Source organism: Lepisma saccharinum, chromosome 20 (assembly GCF_977018435.1).
Source record: "Lepisma saccharinum chromosome 20, izLepSacc3.1, whole genome shotgun sequence".
NCBI lineage: Eukaryota > Metazoa > Arthropoda > Insecta > Zygentoma > Lepismatidae > Lepisma > Lepisma saccharinum.
Window position 1 is genome coordinate 33,936,911 of NC_139248.1, and position 25,174 is coordinate 33,962,084.

Genomic DNA, 25,174 nt, shown 5'->3' on the forward strand with positions numbered 1-25,174 from the left:
CGATTGGTTAGTCAATTTTCCATCAACGGAACCTTAAATGCTTAGGGCTACTTGGATTTGTTAAAGAAACAGTTTTTTTTCATCCTTGCTTATGGAAGAAGGTACTTTTTACAGAGTTTTTTCAATAGGAAAGAACACCAGAACACTTATGGGAACGTTATGAACCAGTTTTTGTCCAAAGTTAGTTATCAGATGACAAGGGTCACATATTCTGTTTATGAACTTCCTTCTGAACATAAACATTAGCCTTGTCACTGTGAAGGACTTTTAATTCAATGGAAGCATCACACTGTAAATTGTTCGCGACAACCATTCATAATGAGCAGCTCTTCATGGATGTATCCAATTAAAATAATGTGCAATGGCATGCGAACGTCTCTCCCTAGACGTCACTTTGATCTCGATGCATTACCGATGCGCTAAACAAATTTTAAGGCATTTTTCTAACACCTCGAAAAGGAGCAAATTGGTACAAGAATTCAGTCATAACTTTTTACTGGTTAAAGATACGTTGAAAAAACCTTCACCATTGCATTTCTCGTGAAATTCTAGCCCATTTTGATATGTCGCACGACCCCCTTCCCATTTAAAATTCTGAAGCTGAATTTAAGATGGCCACCGACCATGTGGGTGGCGTTAATGCGGTTCCCCCTTGGCCAGGCAATGATTGGTCATCGCCAATTTCAAATTCCATGCCGCAGTGGCCTTGTACTGAGGGTGTTAAGTGACTTATTGAGCCACCCTGTATAACAATATTCCAAAATTTTTGTGAGGAGTGTATATTACAAATTGTAAACAAACAAATATTCTGTTTGCATCACCAGATGACAATTGTTTAAATGAGTCAAAAAGAGAAAAATAATAGTAAAATATGTTTCCAAATCTGAAGTAGTTTTCTAACTTCAAATTTACTTCTTATTGTTGTGACCAAGTTGTTATAGAGTTACTAAATTTTAGTTTCTCATTGACAAATTTAATGTAAAAAACAACAAACATGTACATTGTTTTGTTGAAATTTCTAATTTTTGTATCAACCTCAAGCTTTCTTAGCGGATAGGAGATAAGAACAAGACATGGAAAAAACTAAAACATGGTTAAAATGCCTTAAAATGTGTTAAGAACAAAAAATAATAATCATTTTATCACGATGGAGAAATGGCCAGCAGTTTCCTGCAGTTAACATGGAATGAGCACAGTTTGTGCCATTTTAACCATGTTCTAACCTTTTCCTCTGCCTTGTTGTTATCTTCCATTCCTCAAGAAGGGTTGATGTTGATTCAAAAATTAGGAATTCCAGCAAACACGGCTCTAAATGCTAAAATATTTTGTTATACTTTTCTGCACTTCTGGCATTTCAAGTCATTTTTCATTGTTACACATTCTTCCCTCAAAATCTGTGAAGAGAGAAAAAAAAACACCTACCTTCCTGCATCATCTTAATCTTATGATTCAATTCATCCTTGTCCTTCAGCAGCAGATCCAAAGACTTTTTGTACTCATTTTCACGATCTTTCATCTGCTGGAAACAAACATGGAATCCGTTAGAAATTATGAAGAATGTTAATGAAATTTTCAGTTATCTTATCTAGATCAATCTATTATCACCAACTGATAATCCAAAATAGACATTACCGGAACCATGTCTCAGAAGTTGATAAAACTACAAAAATTATGTTTGGAAGGCTGGCAGACCTAACAAATTCTGACATGACATCTTGCAATTCTCTGAAGGGGTGTAACAAATAAAAACCGATTATTCAGTAACTGCTACGAGTACAATGATAAAAACAAATGGATGAAGATATCCTGCAGATATTTAAAACTAAAGTTAATGATAAATAAATTCCTTTGCATTTGAGTTTTTGATTTCAGTTTACTTTATGTATAGATAGGCTAATCGGGATCGGACCTACAGTTTAAGGTGGGATTTGAACCAGCATATGCCTCCACTGGGTATGTGATTATTACTATAAAAGGTAAAGTTCCCCATGCCATGAAGGCACATTTTAGGGAATGTGAGGGTAGGGTCCCACATATTCTCGATCTTGGACATTTTGGATATGCTCCGGCTGCCTTTAGCCCCCCAGGTATCCACTGAAATGTGACTAGGTGAGCCCCAGAGCCACTTTATGTGGGGACAAGGTGGGAAAAATTCCAGCTTCAGATCACGCACCCAGGTCTCCCACGTGGCAGTCACATGCCGTACCGACTAGACCACCATAACTCTATGATCATTACTATGCTATGTGTAATATTTCCTGTAGGTTAGAACATGCAAAGGTGTGGCACATGTTTACGGCTAACCATAAAAAACAAACTTGAGTAATGCTATTCCAAATGTTATGTTACATGAAAGGACAGAGAATGCAGTTTTTCACTTGGCTTTGAAAACAATATCATTCAAATGTTGGCCTTCTTTCATGACACACATTTCAGATCCATTTCTGAAAGTTTACATCACTTGCTGGGTGAGCTACAGTGTAATCGCTGAAATTTCTTGGCATATAGCAGCGTTCAGATAGCCCTAATGAAAACAATCACAGGCCCCTGAATGTCACCATGCGATGAGATGAAGAACCTGGGAAACAAGTTCTCTCAAAACATTCACTGAGCTTGGCTATGTGAGCAATTCCTGTTGAAACCACACATTCTGATTTCCAAATGTGGAGAAGGAGTTTTGGTTCCAGAAAGTGTCATAGCTTTTGCATACACTGAGGGAAATTCACTGTAAACACTGGACCTTCTTTCTCTCTCTCAAAATTCATGAAGCAGGCAAGAATGGTTTTCTGCTTAATAATGGAATCAAGAGGACACACATTAACCCTTAAATGCATGAATTATTTTTTTTAAATTTTTTTCTTGATTTTAGTCTAATATCTGTTATGTACTAATAAGTGATTTTAAACCATTTTTTGAAAATTCTCATTCTCCCTTTTCGAATTATGTCCCATTACCATATGGTAACGCTACACGTTCCGTTCACCCCTACAAATTGATTTATTATTGAAAACTTAGAAATTTTTGAATTAGCCTTAAAATTACTTTCAAAATTTGATTATTTTTAAAAATAATTCAAATATTAGATCGATTGTACATTAATCTCACATTTTCTGGGCTAAAGGTGCTCAGGTATCTATTTAGTACATAATGATTACTCTACATTCACATATTGTTTATCATTCTTGAATATTCACTTGTCATAGAAACTTTGTATTGAGTTGAATTGAAGTTTTAAGTCCAGTTTATGCACAGAATAGCTAATCAGGACTGGACCTACAATTTAAAGTGAGATCGTAACCAATGTGCCATGTACCTCCACCGTGTATCGAACCCGAGACCCCTTGATTACAAGGCGATGATGTTACCACTACGCCATTGGGGAGGCCCTTGTCATATAAACGTATGAAACATGAAAAGTAAAGTCCAACCACATATTTGATATGTCCAATGCGAACACTACTGGTGGACCACCACCATACCATACATCTTTCAAAAGCTTCCTTCGTGTTGTAATGGGCCGCCAAGCTTTCTTAGGTGCAACACGAAATGATGTCATATAATTTTGAGCAATATCCATCCAAATTCAAGCTGGGAGAATTTTTGTCTCTGGGACATTCATGTAGCATTTGGATAAGAGGAGCTGCAGTCTTTCTAAATTTGTCTTCAGTGTTAGTGGAATCTTCTTATACTCTTGTTGATAGATATCAAAATGAAAGAGGTATCCACGGAAGGTTTTCAAGCATCAGGCAGGCTTTGTAACCAAATCTTATAGGTTTAATTGTAATAAATAACTTGCACGAGTGTTTTCCATAATACGAAATCACAGACTCAACAAGGCTAAGCTACTGAACAGGCACAAAATGTTCCATGAAATGGTCATCTATTATTACTATTATTTTATTACATTTATTATTATTATTATTATTTGCATTATTATTAAAATAAAATATAAATTATAAGCAATAGAAATAAATAAACCACGCAAAAGATGAGAAAAGCCTTTACAACTTAAATTTCTTGCTGTACATGTAATAATAAAAATAAAATAAAAAAATTGTTGAAAAGACCTGTAGCTACTGTATCTGCATATCGTTACCACATGGTAACGTCACCGTTATAAGCAAAAATCAAGCAAGTGATGCAAATTTTTGGACAGAAAACTTCAGAAGTTTTTAATTGCATGTGTTTACTAAATGCTGAAAACATTCAGAACTACATAATGCAAGACAATCAGACAAAAACACTATATTTACTTTCCAGTGTATGACATATTGAATAAAAAAAATTGAAAGTCAAAACAAATACATCGTCTCGCAACAATGCCATTACCTGGACCGAAACAACTGGTCTCAAATGCAAGCTTTATGCTTCCTAGAGTGACTTCTGGCACTAGGTTTGCCTATACACTCAATATAGACAAGCCTCTAGCACGAAAGTGTGCGAATGTTGAGCATTACCATATGGTAACGCTATGCGTTTAAGGGTTAATGGAAACCTCCACCACAAGCCCACCACTCCCACTCAACCAATACTGGTGCAATTACTTTGTAAAATGTGGGAGATTTTCTGCCACACCCTGCATATGGCATGTGGAATCAGACATTTTGTTTTTCGACAGTTAGAATCTAATTGAAACCAACAAATAATATGACCACCACAAAGAAATTATAAATATGTATTGCACAATTCAGACTTGAATGAGATAAAATAACTTTGTGATAAAGAAAAAGTATTACATAACACTTACAGAATTCATTGCAATGTCTTTGTTGATAAGCTCTGTTCGATGCTTTGCCAGAAGGTCCTTCAGTTCGAGTTCTTTCATTGTCTTTTCCTTTTCCAGATCGGCCACAGTCTCCTCTGCGATAGAACGTGCCAACGCTTCGCTGTCTCCTCGAGCCAGAGCAATTTGCAACTGGTGGGTAAGATCTTGCGTATCCTTTTCCACTTCCTGGATAATTCGTTGTTTCTCCTCCACTTCTTCCCTTAGTTCTTGTGCCTGAGTTTTATAAAGAGTCTGAGGAGAGAAGAAAAAATGATGATGATTATGAAGCATGAACAAAAAGGTTCTTATAACTACACAAGTACCATATTTACTCATGTATAACGCACACTTTTTCCCAAACATTTTGCCCCCAAAAACTGTAGTGTGTATTATGCACGGAATAATTCAGCCATGAAACCATGCATGTTTTCACTATGTCACATGTATATATCAATAGGTACAAGTACAAATTACCAGGTTGGGTTTCAAAAAAGAAGTTTCCCATGACTTTTCACTTTGAAACGGAATGTTTTGCGACACCAAGAAAAGTGATGTGGTTCTGGGAGAATTCAAGCATGCACCTCCCATCACACGGAATGAGTATCAGTGGTATTTGTCCGGTGAGAAATAATATAAAGAAAAAAATAAACTTCCTTAGGGCTGCAAATCCATAAGATAATTTTGATCTCACTTTCTTCTACTACAGAATAAATAAGGTGGTTACAGAAGGAAAGATTTTTGATGCTAAACACACTGGAGGAAGAAGGTGTTGTGGGTTAATGATTCATTGTATACACAAGACGATATTCTCAACTTGGTCCACATAGCAACAGGTATGTCATTTGCTCTTGATTGGTATTGCAATATTGTTACGACCTACAATTAAGGAAGCTATTTCTTGAACCTGAATTGTACTGTGCATTATATAGGAGAAATAATTGTTTCTAATTTTTCCCTTCAAAAAACAGGGTGCGCATTATACATGCTGCTTAAATATGGTACTTAACTCTTCCATCAGCTACAATACTTTAAAATCAATGTAATTCTATTTGATATTTGTACTGTCTATCACTGAACATAATTATGATCTCAGAATTTTAGGGGGAATTTTGCAGCTATTACTTACATATATTTTCTATACTGAAATGTCGCTCATACAGCGAGACACATTTTGTTGAGGGCAATAGTTCAGGAACAATATAGTTTATTACATGTAATAGCCAATATTTATATGTTCCTGATCTTAACCTCAAGATAACCCAATCTCTTCACCTAAGTTGTATTTTACAAAACACTGGACTTAAGCCTGTAACCTTACCTTCGGAGCTCAGTCGCAGTAACAGTGTGGACAGCATTTTTGGGCACACACACATGCGTACATCTGAAATCTTCAGTATTTGTATTTTATTGTTAATCTTGCACCTTGCCTAATTACTCAGCCCCTAAATCAGAAGTATGCTCTTTCCTGCTTTGGTGACTATTTTCATAAAGTTCTAATTTTAGGACAATGCTAGGCACATGGAAATTAACCAAAATATTTACTTTTCGACTTACATTATTTTGTGTTGATATATTTAGTTGGTATTATAAGTCCACTTTATGCACAGTAAGGTTAATCAGGACTGGACCTACAGTTTAAAGTGGGATCCGAACCACTATGTGCTTCCACCAGGTATTGAACCCAGGACTCCTTGATTACAAGGCACCGATGTAGAGTGGCGCAGGAAGTGCATTTCGCTCAAGCACCAAACAGTTCACATGGACAACGCTAGATGGCATACGGAATACAAAGCTTCTAATGTGCTTGAACAGGCGAAGTGAGTGGTATAACTTGAAGCCCAGTAGTACACGTATAACAGTCATTTGTCTGTGGTGGTGGGCACTCAAATATGGATCGTGAGGTGAAAGATGCAGTGAAATTGAAACTTCAGTAAGCATAGTCATTATCTCCACATTAAAATATAGTTTAGTCTGTGTTACTAATGTAGTGACATATGAAAATGAAACAGATGACTGTGGGCTGAAACTGCCAAGATGGATATTTTACATATATGTCTCTACGATTAATTGTCACATTAAAATGATATTCCATTGTAAATTCTTGAGTGTGAAAATGTGGTTCCATGCAGTACTGTAATATATTTTATACAAAATGTGCAGAATCACAATTTCATTAATTTTGAACCAATAATGCATGCCAAAAAGTTCTTCCTTGAAGAAATGAAGCTATTCCAATATTCTGAGTATCTTGGTACGTTAATTGAAAAGAGAGAGAAACTTAGGCATGAACATACAGCAAAATACTGTTCTGCTTCCAGCTGATCCTGAAGCTCTTTCATCTGGAGGTCATCCACTGATCGGGCCGTTTTCACTTTGTGCAGCTCCTCTTCCACAGACTTCTTCCCTTCTCTCAATTCAATCACTTCCTGGCTTAGATGGGATTCACGTGCCCTCAACAAGGCAACCTCAGACGACTGCAGCCCTAACTCGGACTGCAAAAAGGACTTCTTTTGTTGCTCTTGTTCTACCTGCATATGCAGTGCTTTCACCTGTAAATGAAAAGAGAATTAAAATAATTATACCTTATGTTAGTGAACATGTGCAATTTTTTTTTTTTTTTTGGGGGGGGGGGGCGTAAATCTTCTGTTGCTAGTTTCGAACAGGATATTGTTTCTTCTTATTTAGTGCTGCTTTCCTGTAACTTTTATCAATAGTTGAATGGATGTTAAGTAATCATGAAACTATCGAGAATACCTACACAACAGCGAAAGCCAACTACATGAAGATTTACATGAATGCTTTAGAAGGTATTCTAAGCAATGTATTTCTTTTTGGATTTTGGAATATCATAGCAGTTTTTTGAAAGGAGAGGAAAATTTGAAAAAAGCTAACTCGAGTCGGCCAAAGGTGCAGCCAAGCCTTAACATGCTCAGCTGGTGTTTGGTTAAGTCCACTTTATATACAGATAGCTTAATCGAGACTGGACTTACAGTTTAAAGTGGAATCTGTGCTTCCACCAGGTTATCACACACATTAATTGCAAAGCACATTGCAGTTGAGATACAAATAATGGGTGGAAAATTATACATGTCTTTTCTACTCTTTTCTTCATAGAGTGGCAAAATGCATTGAATCATCGACCAAAAGTTTTTCGTTCGAGTATCTTTGTGTGCATGCTTCATCTTATCATCATTCATATTCATCATTAATAGCCAAAAGGGCAGCAAAACAATGGCTCTAATAGAAAGCATGTACCCATTTGTCTCTAGGATATAAACCACCAGTCAACACCAACACAACTTCTGCTATGTTTTTTTTTTCATTGAACCATTATTTCTGGGCCACACTGTAGTAGGGACAGGAAAATGAATGAGTATTCTATTGTTGTCATCCATATTGGTGTAATGGTCTAATTGCTGCTAATTTTACTGATCAAATGTTTCTATAAAGAGCCTTCAATTGAATGCACAATTCTGCCATTTTGCTAGTATTTTAAAAAGGGTAAAAGTACATAACTACTGTTTTCTGGTTTTGAAAAGTTAATTTCTGAATTCGAAGATATACACACATACATGTGTATGGACATATGAAAAACAAGTATTTGTACTGTGTGTTTAATGTATTAACCTATATTTTTTATGAACAAGGTTGAGCGGAAGAAAAGGCTCTGTATGGCCTCAACTCCGCCATTTAAAACAAGACTTAGTAAATAATAAACTAAGGAGTGAATCAGCCATTAAAGTTTTCCATGCAACTTTTTTTTGAATCAGCAGAATATCAGATATTGGCTTTTGTAAATTTTATGAGACTTTATCAGTCTGAAAAAAATGCTCATCAGTTCATCCCTCATATTCCTTGTATATTCCAAATTTCTTGTCAGGTAATGGTAATTATAGTTAGAATTAATTAGTTTCGTTTACTGCAGATAATTTGAGATAACCTCAAATCGAAAATTATTTTCAAAACCACTATTTAACATGCCCAGATTTTAAATTTATCTTAAAATACATTTCTCCTTGCTAGTTACAACACAAAAATAAAAAAATATTATTTATTTGTATTTGTCACACATTTTAAGTTACTTAGCCTGAAGCCTGTGAGAAAATGTTGAAGAGAAGTCTCACTGTACATTTTTCACCTGTACATACTGAAATATACCAAACATTAGGGATGGACTGACATGATCTTTCTGCCAATATTGATAACGCACCAACATGAAATGTACCAACCTGATAATTACTGATCCAACATAAAATTGCAAAAGTTCCTTCAAGAACATAAATAAACATAAGCTGGGCAAGATGTTCTTTGAGTGCCCCTTCATCAGTTTCATCATATCATTACTCATTCTCATCGTTGCGATTACCCAAAAGTGGCAGAAAAACAACATTATATAACAAAAGTAAAATCAAATTAATACAGTGGAACTTTTATGTTTCTAGAATCAATATTTTCCCACATTACACATTCAATTTTTTCATTCCAAAATGTTTCTACATTTTAAGTTTTTCATCCCCTAATAAACATAAAATTGAGGTTCCAGTACGAGGCAAGGAAACCACACTATGATAACAGCTTCACGAACAAGCCTTCACCTACAGCATCTCCCAGGAAGAATACAATCATCTACACACAATATTTCAACGTTTGTTCAGTAACAACATGCTTTCAAAAACCAATACAGAATTTCATATTCTCAAATTACCTTTTCCACTTCTTGCCTGTATTCACCCTCTAACTTCTGCAGCCTTTGCTGTATCTGTCGATAGTCAACTGTCAACATGGACATCTGCCGCTCTTTTTCTTGGCACTGCAATTCAGCTTTCTGCTTTGCACTTTTCTCATCATTTAACTTTCCCTGCAATGCTAAAAAAACAGTCATACTTAGTATAGCTAAACTTACTGTAATCAAATGTACAAAAATATCACAGGCTGAAAGTACATAGTCTTACCTAAAAGCAGAAACCAAATGAGAACAAAAGGCAGTGGGGTTTCACAGTTTCAGCGATTATGCATCCCTGTTGTCAGGACAAACAAGGACAGGAGTCTCTTAGTGGAGAAGAACATTGAGTGCTGGTCTCTTGATCTTGTACTGAGGGTTCTAGGTTTGAGTCTTGCTATGGGCATGGATGTTTCTTGACAAATCTCGTTTCATCTACTCACCATTCATCCATCCTCTTGTCACGATTACCCTGAAGTGTCAGAAAAGCAATACACACTCGCACGCATAAAAAACAAACCTAGGGCTGAAATGATGCCAAAGATATTCAAAATATTGATTAATATTAGTCGGTGTGTATACCACTTCAATTACAAGCATCAACTTAAAGACAGTTTTGTTTTAAAATATGGTACTAGTTTACTAACCTTCGGACAGATTTCTTCATTTCTACAGAAGAAACTACTTACCGTAATAAGTTCCTGTAGTATTGTCTAACATCGGGAAGGTGTTTTGTGTGAAATTCAGGTAAGTTTTCCGTATCCTGGAAACAGATTTCTTCAAATTTAAAAGTTTGGGGCTCATTTGGGGGCAGGTGACTCCGGCCAATTTCTAACATGCCTTTAACAGGGAGTCTATAGAAAAAGCCGGGGAGCCGGAGCGGAGGCGGGGTCACGTTAGCGGTTGGGTGCAGTAGGTCAATTACCCCAGGGGTCAATTACCCGGAATCGGTGGGAAATTTGAGTCAAAAATTTCAAACGAAAATAATTTTTTGGTTTAAATTTCGCACCAATTCCGGGAAGGATAGCCCCAAAAACCATTCACGGAATGTTCTGCGAACCAGACAGGTAAGTACGAATGTCAAAAATTGACAAAACTCAGAAGTTATAGGTGTCTGAAGGATAGTAAACATTTACCTAAAATATTTAACAAGAACATCAGAATATAAAAATACTTGTTAAGCAATCGTAAAATAGTTTTTCACGTACAAAACCAATGGAAACTTCAAATTCTGCATCATAACTTCCAAGATAATTAGACTCCGTGAAAGTGTCATGTGGCTTTTTAATCCTCTTTAACTCTCTTAATTCAATACTGCCAGAATTTTAATTTTTTTTACTTTCCCTAATTACATTTTTAGTATCAGCAAATTTTGAACTTTATCCCTGTATGAAGTTACAGGATGTTTACAATGTAAAAAAATATAGACCAGGTCATTTTGGCAATTCATGTATTAAACATTAACTGAGGATGCGGCATTTGGGACGGGGACGGTACAGCGTCACGGCTTTGTTTCTAGGTGGTGGTAATTCTATTTTCTCCTGTCTGGTGGTGCTGATGCATGTTTCTTGGTTTGTGTCATCTGACAGCATTGCAGGGTGGTGACTGGCACGTTGGGTTGTCTGCTGCATTGAGTTGCTTGGTGCTATGTGGGTCATGTTCCTTGGATGGGTGGAAGGGTGTTGAGTGAGGGAACTGCAGTTTTTCTTCTTGTGGTCTGGGATTTTTTTTATTGTAAACATCCTGCAACTTCATGGGGTGCCATGATGGGCGTGCTAGTTCATTGTCTAGGTTTAGTGCTAGTTTCTGTTGAATGATGGCATGCACATCTTTGGTGATGCTTTCCGAGAGGGAACCAGTTGGGCTATACTTTAGCAAAACACCACACTTAGGATCCATCTTCACCAAGTTTTTAAGATATTCACTTCAGATGTAAAGGTAATATTGATTGATTGATTTGGTTTATTTTACTTCACTTTTCTGCCACTTTTGGCTAATGAGTTGTTAGCAATGGAATTGATAAAGCAACACTTTATCCCATGGTCAGGCAGGGATTCAAACCCAGAACCGCTGGTGTCTTAGCATGCTGTGCTAATCAGCCCCCAATGGAGGTCGGCTTAAAAGTAATATTCTGAATGGGAACTGAACAGAAACTGATTGTTGGATAGAAGTATCCTGAGAGTAAACTTTGACATAATATTTGTCATGTATTGACTAATGGTTAACAAATAGTAAAAAATACTAATGTTTTCAGTGTTGAGTTTTTCCAACAGTGTAAAACAGCTTTAGTTTTCTTCCCCAGGTCTATCATTAGCTGAAATTCACTATGAGCAAAGTGAGGACCAACTATGAAATTTCAAGCATAGTACCTGCTTGGGATATTCAGTGCGATGTGACATAGCGCAAAACAACAAACACAATACTCGAGGCTAAAGTTTCAAATCAAAATAAAAAATTATCAGCCTTCAAAAAACCGGATGGGATATGAAGGTACGCCTGCAGGTATGTCTAACTGAATCGAGCAATGTAAACAAGATGCTCCATCATGTGGCAACAGCACACGTATACTTCAAGTTACTGGTATTTTACAATTTTACTTTGTGAGACCTTCATAACGTTAGGCATCAGTATTCAGAGGTATAGAAAGAAAAAAAAATACTTACTTTTTACAACTTCCAAGTTTGCTTCTTCCTTGCTGACTAGTCTACTCCTTTCAGTCTCTTGGTGGGCCTTTACTTCCTGCTGGTATCGGTTTTCAACAGCTTTCAACTCCAGTTCGAGAGATGCACACCTCTTTTCCAGAGAAGATACTTTATCCACTAACTGTCTATTATCTTCAGCCAACTTGCTTTCTCTGTCACGTATCCTGTCAAGCTCCCCATGTAGGCTCTGTAAACGACCTGCAAGACACAAACAATACACATTTCCATTAATTGATCGCCAAAGAATTTTAAACCGCACTTTATGCACAGAAGGGCTAATTAGGACTGGACTTACAATTTAAAGTGAGATCTGACCCAATCTACACGATGGGAATCAAACCAAAGATCCCATGATTACATGGCTATGAACTACCACTATGCCATTTTGAGTTTAATGTGTATATATTGACATCTTTACAGCCTTTCCTAGTAGGAGGAGACTGATTTTGAAAAATCACAGATATAAAATTTACTGATACCAAAAACACTGGTCTCAGCCAATTTGTGCAAGAGGAAAGGACAACCAACCTACTAATTTGTTACTGCTTCATTACGAAAATGACCATGGAAGGTTTTGCTTGGTTGGATTTCAAATTGCAGTGGGTACATCTGTCATCAGATATCTCCTATTATTTCAGGGTACTTTGAATGAATCAGGCAACACTGTATGTTAAGTGTTTTAATATTTTTGGTTTCATGGACACACACCCTCAAACATTATGACAATCTATTTGCTATTGGTTCTGTATGGTCTTTTACTTGAGCAGGAGAAATACAATTTTTCTGTTGCTTGCTATAAACAGACTATCAAGTGTTTAATGTTATGTGCTAATATCATGCCACTTCAATGATTGAAATCAGTAATTTTTCAAAAGATTATTTTGTCCATCCTGGTTTCTACTGAACTTAAGCTCAGGATAAAGTACTGAATGGCTGTTTATAGATACAGTGGATCAGTAAATTTTGTTAATAATTTTACCAGTATATCTATGATGTACATTAAAACAAAAAGGGCCGATCAATTATAAAAAGTGACTGGCAAGAATAATTGCATCTCACCTACGCAGTAACATCAACTGGTTCATTGGCAACACAGCAATCACATTCTCGCTAGTTTGCTGTTAATTATCCGGTGAGTTAGAGCATGTTAAAATGATTTGATGATTACACATTTCTGCAAGTTGAGAAGTATGGTCCGAGATTTGATTTCTTAATGCCAAAGTTCATAATGCTGCTCAAATTCACTGAGAATTGTGTGAAGGGTAAGGTTTGAGTGTAATGAGTTTCACTGAACTGTACAAGTACAGCAATGGTGCGAGTTCTCACCCACCAAAGGCTAAAAAGTTCAAGCAAACTCCATCTGCACGAAAAGTCATGGCAAATATTTTCTGGGACCAACAAGGTGTGCTTTTGGTGGATTTAATGGAGACGGGGAAAACAATCACATCGCAGGCTATCAAAAGTAAGTTGTGCCATACAAAATTCACGATGTGGAAAGCTTCGCTCAGGAAGTGTTCTTATCCATGACAACGCTAGACCACACACTGTTGACCTCACTCTCCATACGATTCAGAGGTTTGGATGGGAACTTTTTGTTCACTCCATGTACCACGTCTTCCTGTACCTCAAAAAGTGTCTTGTGTCTCAACGATTTGAAGAAACTGAGGTGTTGAAAATGCCAGTGTTAGATTGGCTGAACTCCCAGGCAGCGCACTCCTATGCAGAGGGTATGAAAAAGTGCTTGGAAAATAAGTGTGTATGTTGAAAAATGAAGTGGATAACTGTGCGTTTGTAACCACTAATACGGTGTTGCTACACTTCTTTTGTTGTTTGATATAATTAATCGGCCCCTTTTTTTTTGGTAATGTGCCTTGTATATTGGCTGATACTGATTAGTCTGTCCCATTTCATCCCATCACTAACCAACTAAAAACATGTGCACTCACATATATTCATAACTGCCAATTCCTGCTACACATTTAGAATGGCATTTCATGAACTCTACACATCATGATGGTAAACAGTTTGAATTCTGATCTCATAACCAAATGAAAGCTTGTACCTTCCAACTCTTGCTGAAGGTCCGAGGCTTGATTACGTGAGCTTCTCTCCTGAGACAATTGACCCTGGAGTGAAGCTACTTCCTGTTGCAGTGAATCTCTCTGCTGTTGCAAGGATGAAATAATTCCTTGAAGCTCTGAATGCATTCGTTCGCCTTCACTTCGCACTACAGTTAACTCCGTCAGCTGCTTTCTTAGCCGAGATGAATTGTCAGATTCCACTTTCAATTTCTCCTGGAGATCTAGCACCTGAAAAATACATAAATAATTTGGATTTACAATATGCGTTGCAATATTTGTTTGATACAGTCATACAAATATTTACCATAAAAAAGTTGCTAACCAAGAAGTCAGGTAGTGTATTTATTTTAGCTCATTTAAACTAGTTAAAACTAGGCACTGAAATAAAATTTTCCTTAGTAATCTGAGAGGAGTATTATTCATTTCGGTAATTACAAGTCTATTATCATGTGCATACACCAGAAATGGGTTGTACTAATTGCTACTTTAAAGAGTACTTGCTGATAATGGTGTTGATCTTATATTTCTTTAAGCAGAATATGAATGAACACAATTGTGTCATTTTCTTGTTGTTTTATAGATGTGGGATTACAATTTACATAAACATACTCCTAATAGACAGCTTCTTCTCTAAGCCAAAACTCAAACATCTTCAGTAGCATAACAAATCAGAAATTAGTTGTTACAAGTGCAGATGTAATGGCATCCATGTACAATGTAGATATTATGTAACTTCTAATTTTTAAACACTCATAACTATTCAACCAAGCACATATAACCTATGAATAAGGACAGGTACAATTCAATCAGTTTCTTAAATCTAGTTTTACATTTTCCTGCATTTTAAGTTTTTGCATCGTGTCCCCTCTCATCCACGAAAGAGAGAAAAATCAATGTTCCACTGTAGAACGTGCATTTCAAAGAATACAGTAGTTGTTAGTAATTGCTGTTACAGTAACAATCCAACAATGATTGATTACGGGTGAAGGGGCATATTTTTTGTATTGATTTTATGAATTACAAATTATTGTAAAAGGGCATTGTGGTAATGCTCATAGTGTGTTTTGATTTGATTTTTATTATTTAGCATCACTTTTCTGTCACTTTTGATTAATTGCGACAATGAGGATGGGTGAAGATTGATGAAGGGACACTAAAAACAACAGCCATGCCATGGCTGGGATTCAAATCAGGTACCCCTGGCATCCTAGTGTACTGTGCTAACAATTCTGCCATGGAGATCGGAAATGTTTATATTGTATCTTTTATACTATGTGCTACTACATTCTTGACTATTTCACTCAGTCTTTCACATTTGCGTTCAAATTGTGTCTGTTTCTAAACAAAAATACATACAGTACTTTAATTCAGCATATTTCTCACACTGTTTATATAATATTATACACTGACCTGCAGGCTTTGCACAATGCTTCTGTGTAAAGTTATGTCTGGTATAATAATTGCTGTAAGATTTTTGCAACACAACGCAAGCCCCTTGGAGGATTATACTGGCCACGAGTCTGCAAAATGCAGTTCAGGGTGAACTATGTGGAAAGGAGGTTGACATTTGAGTGTCTTTGGAAAGAGTCATACCCCGTACACCCCCAGAGATTTTGGTAATTACTTTGAAAATCGGTGTGAAAATTTCCAATTGCAATTGCAGCTTTAATTGTCAATACAACGTAGTAGGGACAAGCTATTACCTATACTAGTGGGGAGGAAAACCTTTCATTAACTGTACTTTATGTTAGTAATGTTCTGAGTGTAAACTTATGTCAAATATTTTTTCTTGCCTACAAGGCAACTAAATTTGTTAAAATTGTCAATACTCTGTACATCACAATTTGTATAAAGGCAATTTCTGTCCCTATCTATTGTCTCCTACCACGTCATTAAGTAAGTGTTGTGCCATTAAGCTAGTTAGATGTGATTTTTTGTACTAACTAACTAACTAACTAACTAACTAACTCTCTAGCCTTCTTAAACCCGAAGGTTCATGGCTGCAGCAACACAGGCCTTCCATCTGTCCCTATCTTGAGCAAGATCTATATACTCTTTTCCATCCCTACCGATTTCCCTTAGGTCCGTCTCGACATTGTCCCTCCATCTTCGTCTTGGCCTTCCTACTGGTCTCTTACCATCAGGTTTCCCAACAAGAATCCTGTAAACTCCTCTTTCCTCTCCCATTCGTGCCACATGGCCTGCCCACCTAAGTCTTCTTGATTTAATTATTCTAATAATGTCTGGACATGAATACAAATTATGTAGTTCTAAATTATGTAACCTTCTCCACTCACCTGTCTCCTCATCCCTTTTAGGTCCAAAGATTTTCCTAAGGATCCTATTTTCAAATACTCTCAATTTATGTTCCTCTTTCAATGTAAGGGACCAAGTTTCACACCCATATAATACTACAGGCAAAATTACGGTTTTGTATATTTTAACTTTTAGATTTTTAGATATTAAACGAGAAGACAAAAGTTTATGAAGAGAGAAGTAACATGAATTTCCTGAATTAAGCCTACTTTTTATTTCCTCTTTAATATAATTTTCATTTGTTAATATTACTCCCAAGTATTTGAATTTGGCAACTGGTTCAAACGAGTTGTTATCAATAATTAGATTTTGATTATTACCTAACACTTGGTTTCGGCCTGTAAGCATATATTTAGTTTTCTCTTTGTTAACTTCCAAACCTATCTCTTTAGCAGTTTTGAAAAATATTTTAGCATTATTCTTAATTGTATTCACATCATCCCCCAGTAAGTCTACATCATCTGCATATGCTAACAACTGAGTCACACCATTTAATTTTAGTCCTTCTTTAGTTTCGTTTACCTTCCTAACAGCATATTCTAAGGCAAAATTAAAGAGCAATGGAGATAATGCATCTCCTTGTTTTAACCCATCATGAATTGTAAATTTGTCAGACATATTAATGCCCACACGAATTTTACTTTCTGTTTCACTGGTGCATATTTTTATCATACTAACAAGCTTCTTAGGTATTCCAAACTCTACTAATATATTATATAATTTATCTCTTTTGACCGAATCATATGCTTTTTTGAAATCAATGAATAGCTGATGGACATTTTGATTATATTCCCACTTTTTTTCAAGTGTCTGTCTGATGTGAAAAATTTGATCTGTAGTTGATCTGTTGCGTTTAAATCCACATTGATAATCACCTATAATTTCATTAGCATATGGGGTTAGTCTTGTTAAAAGAATGTTAGATAATATTTTATATGTTGTTGAGAGTAGAGAAATTCCACGGTAATTATTGCAGTTCATTTTATCACCTTTTTTAAACACAGGAACAATTATGGATTCTTTCCACTGTTGAGGGATTTCTTCTTTATTCCATATTAAACAAATTAATTTATGAATTTGACAAATTAATGAATTTCCACCATATTTAATTAACTCAGCTGGTATTAAATCAATGCCAGGTGCTTTGTTATTCTTTAGCCTTTTAATAGCATCTTTAACTTCAGTCAAGTTAGGTTCTGGGACTAAAGGTTCTGCTGTGTGTACTTCATTCACTTCTGATTTATCTCCTACATGGACATTTAAAAGGTCATTAAAGTAGTTCTTCCATCTATTTAGAATATCGCTTGGGTCAGCTAGAAAATCACCGTCTTTATCTTTTATCAAGTTTACTTTAGGTTGCCACCCCTTTCTAAACTCATTTACACCTTTATATAAATCTCTGATATTTTTATTTTTGCTGTTTGTTTCAATTTCGTTAATTTTGCTTTTCAAGTAATCTCTTTTTTTACTTCTAAACGTGCGGTTAACTTCTCGCTTTATTCTATTATAATTGTTTAGATTTGTATCATCAGAGTTATTTAACCACCTAAGTCTAGCCTGATTTCTTATTTCTATTAGATTATGACATTCATTATCAAACCATGGCTTACTTTTTCTCGGTTTATGGTATCCTATACTTTCTTTAGCTGCTGATTCTATTGCATTACGTATGTTCTCCCAATTTTTTGTACTAGATAAATAAATATTCAATGCTGGCACATTTATGTTCTTCACACAATAAACTGACAGCATAGTTAGAGCTGGTTGATGACTAATGAATGAAAAATGGAAAGAAAATGCAGTTATTATGCATTCATATTTTCCCATACCTGTTTTTCCAAAACATTGATTTTGTCATTAACTTGCTGATTGTTGTTCATTTCCCTTGTTCTTCTATTCTGCTCTTCTTCCAACTTCCTTTTTACATCCTGTAGCAATGATTCAGTCTTTCTTCTCACTTCAGATTCATTTTCTGCTTTTCTTTGTGTCTGAAAAATAGTACAGAATGTCATCAACATTGAAATCCCTTATACACATAAGCAAATTTATATGCACTGTTTTCTAAATACTTATCTCTTATGGAACTAAATTAAGACATGTGGAGAAAGCAATAGGAAGAAAAGTTTAACATATTGGTGTGTTACAGAACGAATAACAACAACATGCATGTATTTCATACATGAAGACTGGTTTTTGTTGCAAATTTGGATGATTTCCGATTAATTCTGAAGGCCCATTGCCTTTGTTAACTGAGGATGCAGCATCACCTAGACACCACATCCTCAGTTAATGAAGGCAGTGGGCCTTCAAAATTTGAAATCATCCAAATTTGCAATACGGAAACACCAATTTTCACATAGAAATACTAAAACAGCGTTTACTGCATCCACTTTGAACAACACTCACAGTTGACAGCAATGTATTTGTTGTCAGCAAGCATATTCTTGTGTGCAATACTTGCACACAACTCACAACCTATTCAATGACTGCACTGGTTTCCCTTAAATATACAACTTAAAGGTTGCAAAATGAAAAGGCAAAAACAGATCAGTTTAAATTTCCTTAATCACCTAAATCATATATGGATATTTGACAATAATACTAATACAAAGAAAGTTTTACGTGAGTAATGTTAGGCATCAAAGTAGATTATGCTGTTTATAATTGCGAACAAGCAATAAGTAACTTTCTGATGATGCGACTACAGATTAAAATAAAATAATTAATAATCCATTATTTAGTTGGGAGAAAAGTGCACATGAATGGATTCCATCTATCAATTATTGGCATTAAATGCGTTCTATACCCCATTGGTGGATTAAGAGGGATGCCCCCTCCCCCTGAGATTTACATGAAGATGTCTGCAACATCCTTACAGAGTATCAGTTAGCATACTGATAAGTTGGTGCCTCTCTTGGACATTTAACACGAGTTAAACCATCACTCAGATGTTTAAAATCAACTATTCATTACAAAATAACAAGAGTAAATAGCCATCACCTCCTCTTTACAACTAAAAATAAACTAATACCAATCAGTCTAAACCTTAATTGTGAAATGTCAATTAATATAATAGTAATAGTCACTTCCCCTTTATGAAGACCCTCTATGGTGTTTCAAGAGGTGGTCCCCCTCTCCTCATTGATTGAATTGGTTTATTTTTACCAATTTTGACAAATTGAGTATGAGTGACAAAATGACACTCAGAAAGAACATCCATGCCCAGGTCAGGATTTGAATCTGTGACCCCTGACACTGTAGCATGTGGTGCTAACCACTCCACCATGGAGGTCGGTTCCCTCCTTTGATGCCTCAATTTAAGTAACAACTCCCCCACCAATGCCAAAAATGCAGCAGTCACCATTAGAAATGACATTTACAATTAACAATGAACCTTCAATGAACCTAACACGTGGCACTTAGAAAAAGTCACAATCTCCTGCAAGGATGCTAATTCTCCTCCATCTATAGTTGAGTGTGAAAATGTGATTGCCAATTCTCACATGTCTCTTACATTTACATTGTGTAAAGGAAATTACCTCTTTTAGTTCATGCTTCAAGATAGCAAGGCTCTTTTCCAATTGATTGGATTCACTGCGGAGCTCAGCTTCCCTCTGCGATGCACTATCCAGTTGATTGATAAGAAGGGCCTGTTTGTTCTCCAGCTCCAACACAAGCTGCCGCTCCTTCTCCAGGAGGTCTTCTAGCTGTGAAATGTGACTCTCGGCATGGTGATTCATTGAGCTCTGTGAAAGTAAGATGCACATTTATGCAAAATGCACAAAGTCCAATGCTCTTATTGCTATCTACACAGAAAGCCATTTATTCCTTGAGGATTAGGAATTTATATAATTAATTTGAAATCAATGTGACAAATTAAGTTTGCAGTACAAGCAATAAGAAGCAGTTTGTCAGGATGCATGCCTTATGTAAGAACATTCTAAAAACACTGAAAGAAAAGAAAACTTATCTAAGTAAGAAAAGAATCTGAATTATTACTCACATGCTTGATAGTACATAACAACTACAAACTACTTTTCTTCAGACACGTAATGGATAACTAAACTAACTACAGCATTTCCAGTAAACAAAATTCCACATTCACAATACATGCAGATTTACTTGCAAATTTTGATTATGCAAAATAAAATGATGAATAAGAGAGTAATCATATGCCGATTTACAAATTCAAGATGGCTTGCAAAAAATTAGTGTATTATTTTCATGTTTGTTCGGTGGCATGGCCAGAATTTTTGAAGGGTAAAAAGGGGTTAACTATACTCTTTTTAGTAATCAATAGGGGCATGCATATTTCGTTTTTGACGAAAAAAACGAAATTTGAAAAAACACATTGTAGTGTTAATTTTTCATGTTTTTGAAAGGTGTGAGATGCATTTTGTGACCATGTTTTGTCACGAAATAATGCGAGATGAACTGCAAAAAGCGAAATTAACTCTTAAACACGAAATTTAGGGTTTATTCACCGACGCGATACCTTCTGAGGTCTGAGTTATCCTGAGAGTTATGCAAATCCCGGAAAATTGATTAATTCTGCTGTTAATATTGGAGAAGCAAAAATGGACTCCTTTACACAGAAATAAACTTAATACTCTGATAACTACTTAAATGTGCTATTAGAAGTGAAATGTTAATTCTGTGGAATAAGTGTAGTTTTTAAATCAAATTTAGGATTATATTCACAATTTTAAAACCAAAATGTCTTTTTATATACCACTTTTCATCCAATTTTTCACCGCTATAACACCGATATTTTATTTTATTTACTGCTTTTGAACCCGAAATTGACTCAGTTTTTGTACCGAAATTTTGCTTTTTTATTTACCAAAAATATGTGCCTCTAGTAATCAACCTTCATTTTGCCATCTTTTATGCCTTTGACATTCTTAATGCTGGGTCAAAGAGGGGGTTATGACCCCCATCAAGCCCCTTTTGGCATGCAACTGTGTTTGAATAATAAAGATAAAGGTAAAACTATCCTCTGTGTATAGCAACAAGCACACAGAGGTGAATAAATATGGACTGCCATATATACTTTTAATTATGGCTTCGAAGGTCATTAGTTTTAAATTAACTCAAGGCCTTTCAAGGTGCAGCTTATTAGTGGGAGGAGATGGGTTGCATTGTATTGTTTTGGATTCTTGATCTCAACCACATTAGTGGTAATGTGATCAGCAACATGCTCCAGCCATCAACTTTACGCAAGGACAGAAAATCACCTCCCCTCTCTGAAATCACCCAGACAAGGTCAATCCTTCTTATTTTTTAATGCTCATGCACTATAATGAGCACATGCAAAAATCTAATAAAATACAGAGTGTTCCGTTCAAATCTCCCTAATTTAAATTAATTACTGTGAACGAAGTACGATGAATTGTGAAATAACTGCAACACCAAATGAAAGGCCAGATCTTCAAGTTTTGTTATCATGACTTGAAGTTGTCCGTTTGCTCACTACGCAGCGCCACAGTCGCATAAATAGAAATGGCGACTGTTGAACAACGCACGCAGGCAGTGGTGGGGTATGCTGAGACAAAATCTGTGATTGCAATGCAACAAAATTTCAGACGAGTGTATGGAAGACTGGCACCTGATGCTAAATCAATTAGGCTGCGGTTTAGTAAGTTTCTAACAACCGGCAGTGTGCTAAAACAATCTGGTGGAGCTCGCCGTCGTGTGTCAGAGGAAAAGGTGGAAGAAATTCGAGCGGGGTTTCCATACCAAATTCTTTGCGACGCGGCTTATCATCTGACTTCAATTGTTGCACAATCTGCACTTTATACGGATACAACCGAAGCCGCTTGTGTAGAACTCCATGCATTGTTGTTGGAGGCACATTGAATTGCCTAGATGCCTGGAGGATGCATTTACTTGGGTTTCTCTAAAACCCTGCTCGAATTTCTTCCACATTTTCCTCTGACACACGACGGCGAGCTCCACCAGATTGTTTTAGAACACTGCCAGTTGTTAGAAACTTACTAACCGCAGCCTAATTGATTTAGCATCAGGTGCCACTCTTCCGTACACTTGTCTGAAATTTCGTTGCGTTGCAATCACAGATTTTGTCTCAGCATACCACACCACTGCCTGCACGCATTGTTCAACAGTCGCCATTTCTATTTATGCGACCGTGGCGCTGCGTAGTGAGCAAACGGACAACTTCAAGTCATGAAAACAAAACTTGAAGATCTGACCTTTCATTTGGTGTTACAGTTATTTCACAATTCATTGTACTTCGTTCACAGTAATTTATTAAAATTAGGGAGATTTGCAATGCAATATGCATGCAATATTAATATGCACAGCTGTATACCAATAAACTACCTACTGCCACACTTCTAAAATTTCCCAAGGTATTATAAGAGGTTAGTTTATACATTTTACACAAATTGGAATTTTATACTTACTGTATCCACCTATGGAGAAGATGAGATTTTCCAGAAGCACAAGGAAAGAGAAAATACATAATTAGCTTTAAAAATTATATTTTTGTCTAATATAATCTGATCCCATACAAAATAGTTTGTACAAAACATCCAAACCCTCAGAATAACACATCATGGAGTTCTCATTGACTCTATTAATGTTGATAGGTCTAGCATGCTATACTATCCATCACCAGAAACATTTCTTATGAAAAAAAAAAAAGTAAAGCGTAATTGTTCTGACATTACTGCATTAAATGTATAGCTCAAAAAATTCTTATTTCTGTTTTAACTTGTCAATCTACAAACTTCTTCTGCTAATAACTCAATATTGTAAGATACACATTGTTTGGTTATAGTACATGTCAGCTAGGAAGATGGTTGAAAAAGGTGACAAAATATATGATAGTAGATAACGAAACTACTATCGTCGATTGAGTTTCTTAATTACTTTTCCTTGTACTTCATTTGTGGCTCTTGTGGAGATCAACGTGTAGGAATTGTTGACAAGGAAGGCTTTCTTAAAGCACCACTAACCAAATGTCTTCCAAAATAGTGGAGACTATACACTGCATCTGATTGTAGAAGGGTTTTACATCAAAACATCCTTACATGACCCATCAGATAGAATAACAATATAGTTGTCAGATAACCACAAATGTCATTTTGCCATGCATTTTTTTTATTTGGCTGACATAAAATTAATGAAAATTGTACATTTTGCATAAACTGGAGGCATTAAGTTATTAAATTTAAATCAATATTTTCCGATACTGATACAATTATTTCGATTTTTTGTTTCAAGTCCACTTTATGCACAGATAGGCTAATCAGGACTGGACCTACAGTTAAAAGCAGGAACCAAACTACTATGTGCCTCCACCAGGTAATGAACCTGGGACTTTGATTACAAGGCAACAAGGTTACCATTAAGCCACTGGATGGTGTTCATAAAAATACTGATATTATTTTACACTAAATTTGTCAGTTGCATAATTTTTTTGTCAAGGGCAATTCAGTTCAGGCTGATGGAGGTCAAATGAACATCACAAGATGAGATTAGTAGTAAGGACAACATGTTGTTCAATGGCACCTTATTTAACATTAACAGCTTAAATACGGAGAAATTAGTACTCACTTTATTTGCAAAACATTTTATTTATTCTTCACTGCCACCATCCTCGTTGAAACTTGCTGTACTGTTGCTTGTCGTGCGTTTTTTGTGCGTTTTTTGCTTGTAGTTCTTAGGCTGCCGCTAGGTGCGCTGTTGTTAACTGTGCGTTTGGGTCAGTGTCGTCTGCTATTTCTGGGCAATCACTGTTGAGGAATCCAAGTGTGGTGTGATTGTCCACTATCGATGTTTAGCTTGTGCGGGAAATGCATTATGGCATGTGTTTGACTAGAACCTTTTGAATTTTATGACTATTGTATATGATATACAGTGGAACCCCGATTTTACGTTCCTCAGTTTTACACTTTCACGCATTATACATTCAATATTCACGGTCCCAATGCTATAAAATTTTCCTTGATTTTAAATTTTCCCGCATTTTAAGTGTTTTCAGTTTGGTCCCCTGAAGAACTGTAAAATCGAGGTTCCACTGTATTTAGAAAGATCAATAGTGGGTTGGGCTTTTTTTGCATCTGTTAGGTGCTGTTGGAATCTTTCATTGACAGATCTGATGGACCTGCCGATGTAATGTGCCTTGCATTCGCACTCTGCATCGTATACACCTGGGTTATCAAGGGGGAGAGGAAGTACCGTTTGTGTTTGTTCAGTTTATCAGCTGTTTTGGAATTGGGTTTGTGTTGTCTGCGTACCTTCCATATCGGGTGTATTGTAGTTCTGGAGTATCTCTTTTTCAGCCAGGTGCATGACGATGTAGGCTAAAGGAGCTCATAGCGGATTGCCCATCGCAAGTCCCTCGGATTTGTTGTAGAATTTATCCTCAAAAGTAGTAGTGTTTAAGACAAACTTCCAACAGCCTGGTTGTCTGTTGTACCTCTAGAGCAGGGATTCTGTTTGTTGTCAGCCATCTTTCAACTGAACGCAGCGCTAGGTCTATGGGGATTGAACTGTACATATCTACTATGTCAATGCTGGCTAATACACTCCAGAACTACAATACATCCGATATGGAAGGTAC

The 25,174-nt window shown here is 36.1% G+C and overlaps 1 protein-coding gene across 4 annotated transcripts in view; it reads right to left on the reverse strand.

Annotated features, from left to right (window-relative positions):
* Nucleotides 1-25,174, reverse strand: part of Rok (Rho associated coiled-coil containing protein kinase) — a 120,057-nt gene that overhangs the window by 39,270 nt on the left and 55,613 nt on the right. For 2 of the 4 annotated variants that reach the window (XM_083142336.1, XM_083142334.1), the window contains exons 14-21: nucleotides 20,124-20,330; nucleotides 18,414-18,572; nucleotides 14,250-14,496; nucleotides 12,149-12,385; nucleotides 9,471-9,631; nucleotides 7,060-7,314; nucleotides 4,748-5,017; nucleotides 1,423-1,516 (exon numbers count right to left, since the gene is read on the reverse strand). In XM_083142336.1, the coding sequence (XP_082998462.1) occupies nucleotides 1,423-1,516; nucleotides 4,748-5,017; nucleotides 7,060-7,314; nucleotides 9,471-9,631; nucleotides 12,149-12,385; nucleotides 14,250-14,496; nucleotides 18,414-18,572; nucleotides 20,124-20,330 (1,630 nt within the window). Of the gene's footprint in view, nucleotides 1-1,422; nucleotides 1,520-4,747; nucleotides 5,018-7,059; nucleotides 7,315-9,470; nucleotides 9,632-12,148; nucleotides 12,386-14,249; nucleotides 14,497-18,413; nucleotides 18,573-20,123; nucleotides 20,331-25,174 lie in introns of all 4 variants that reach the window. The other 2 variants (XM_083142335.1, XM_083142333.1) reach the window with 1 other exon arrangement.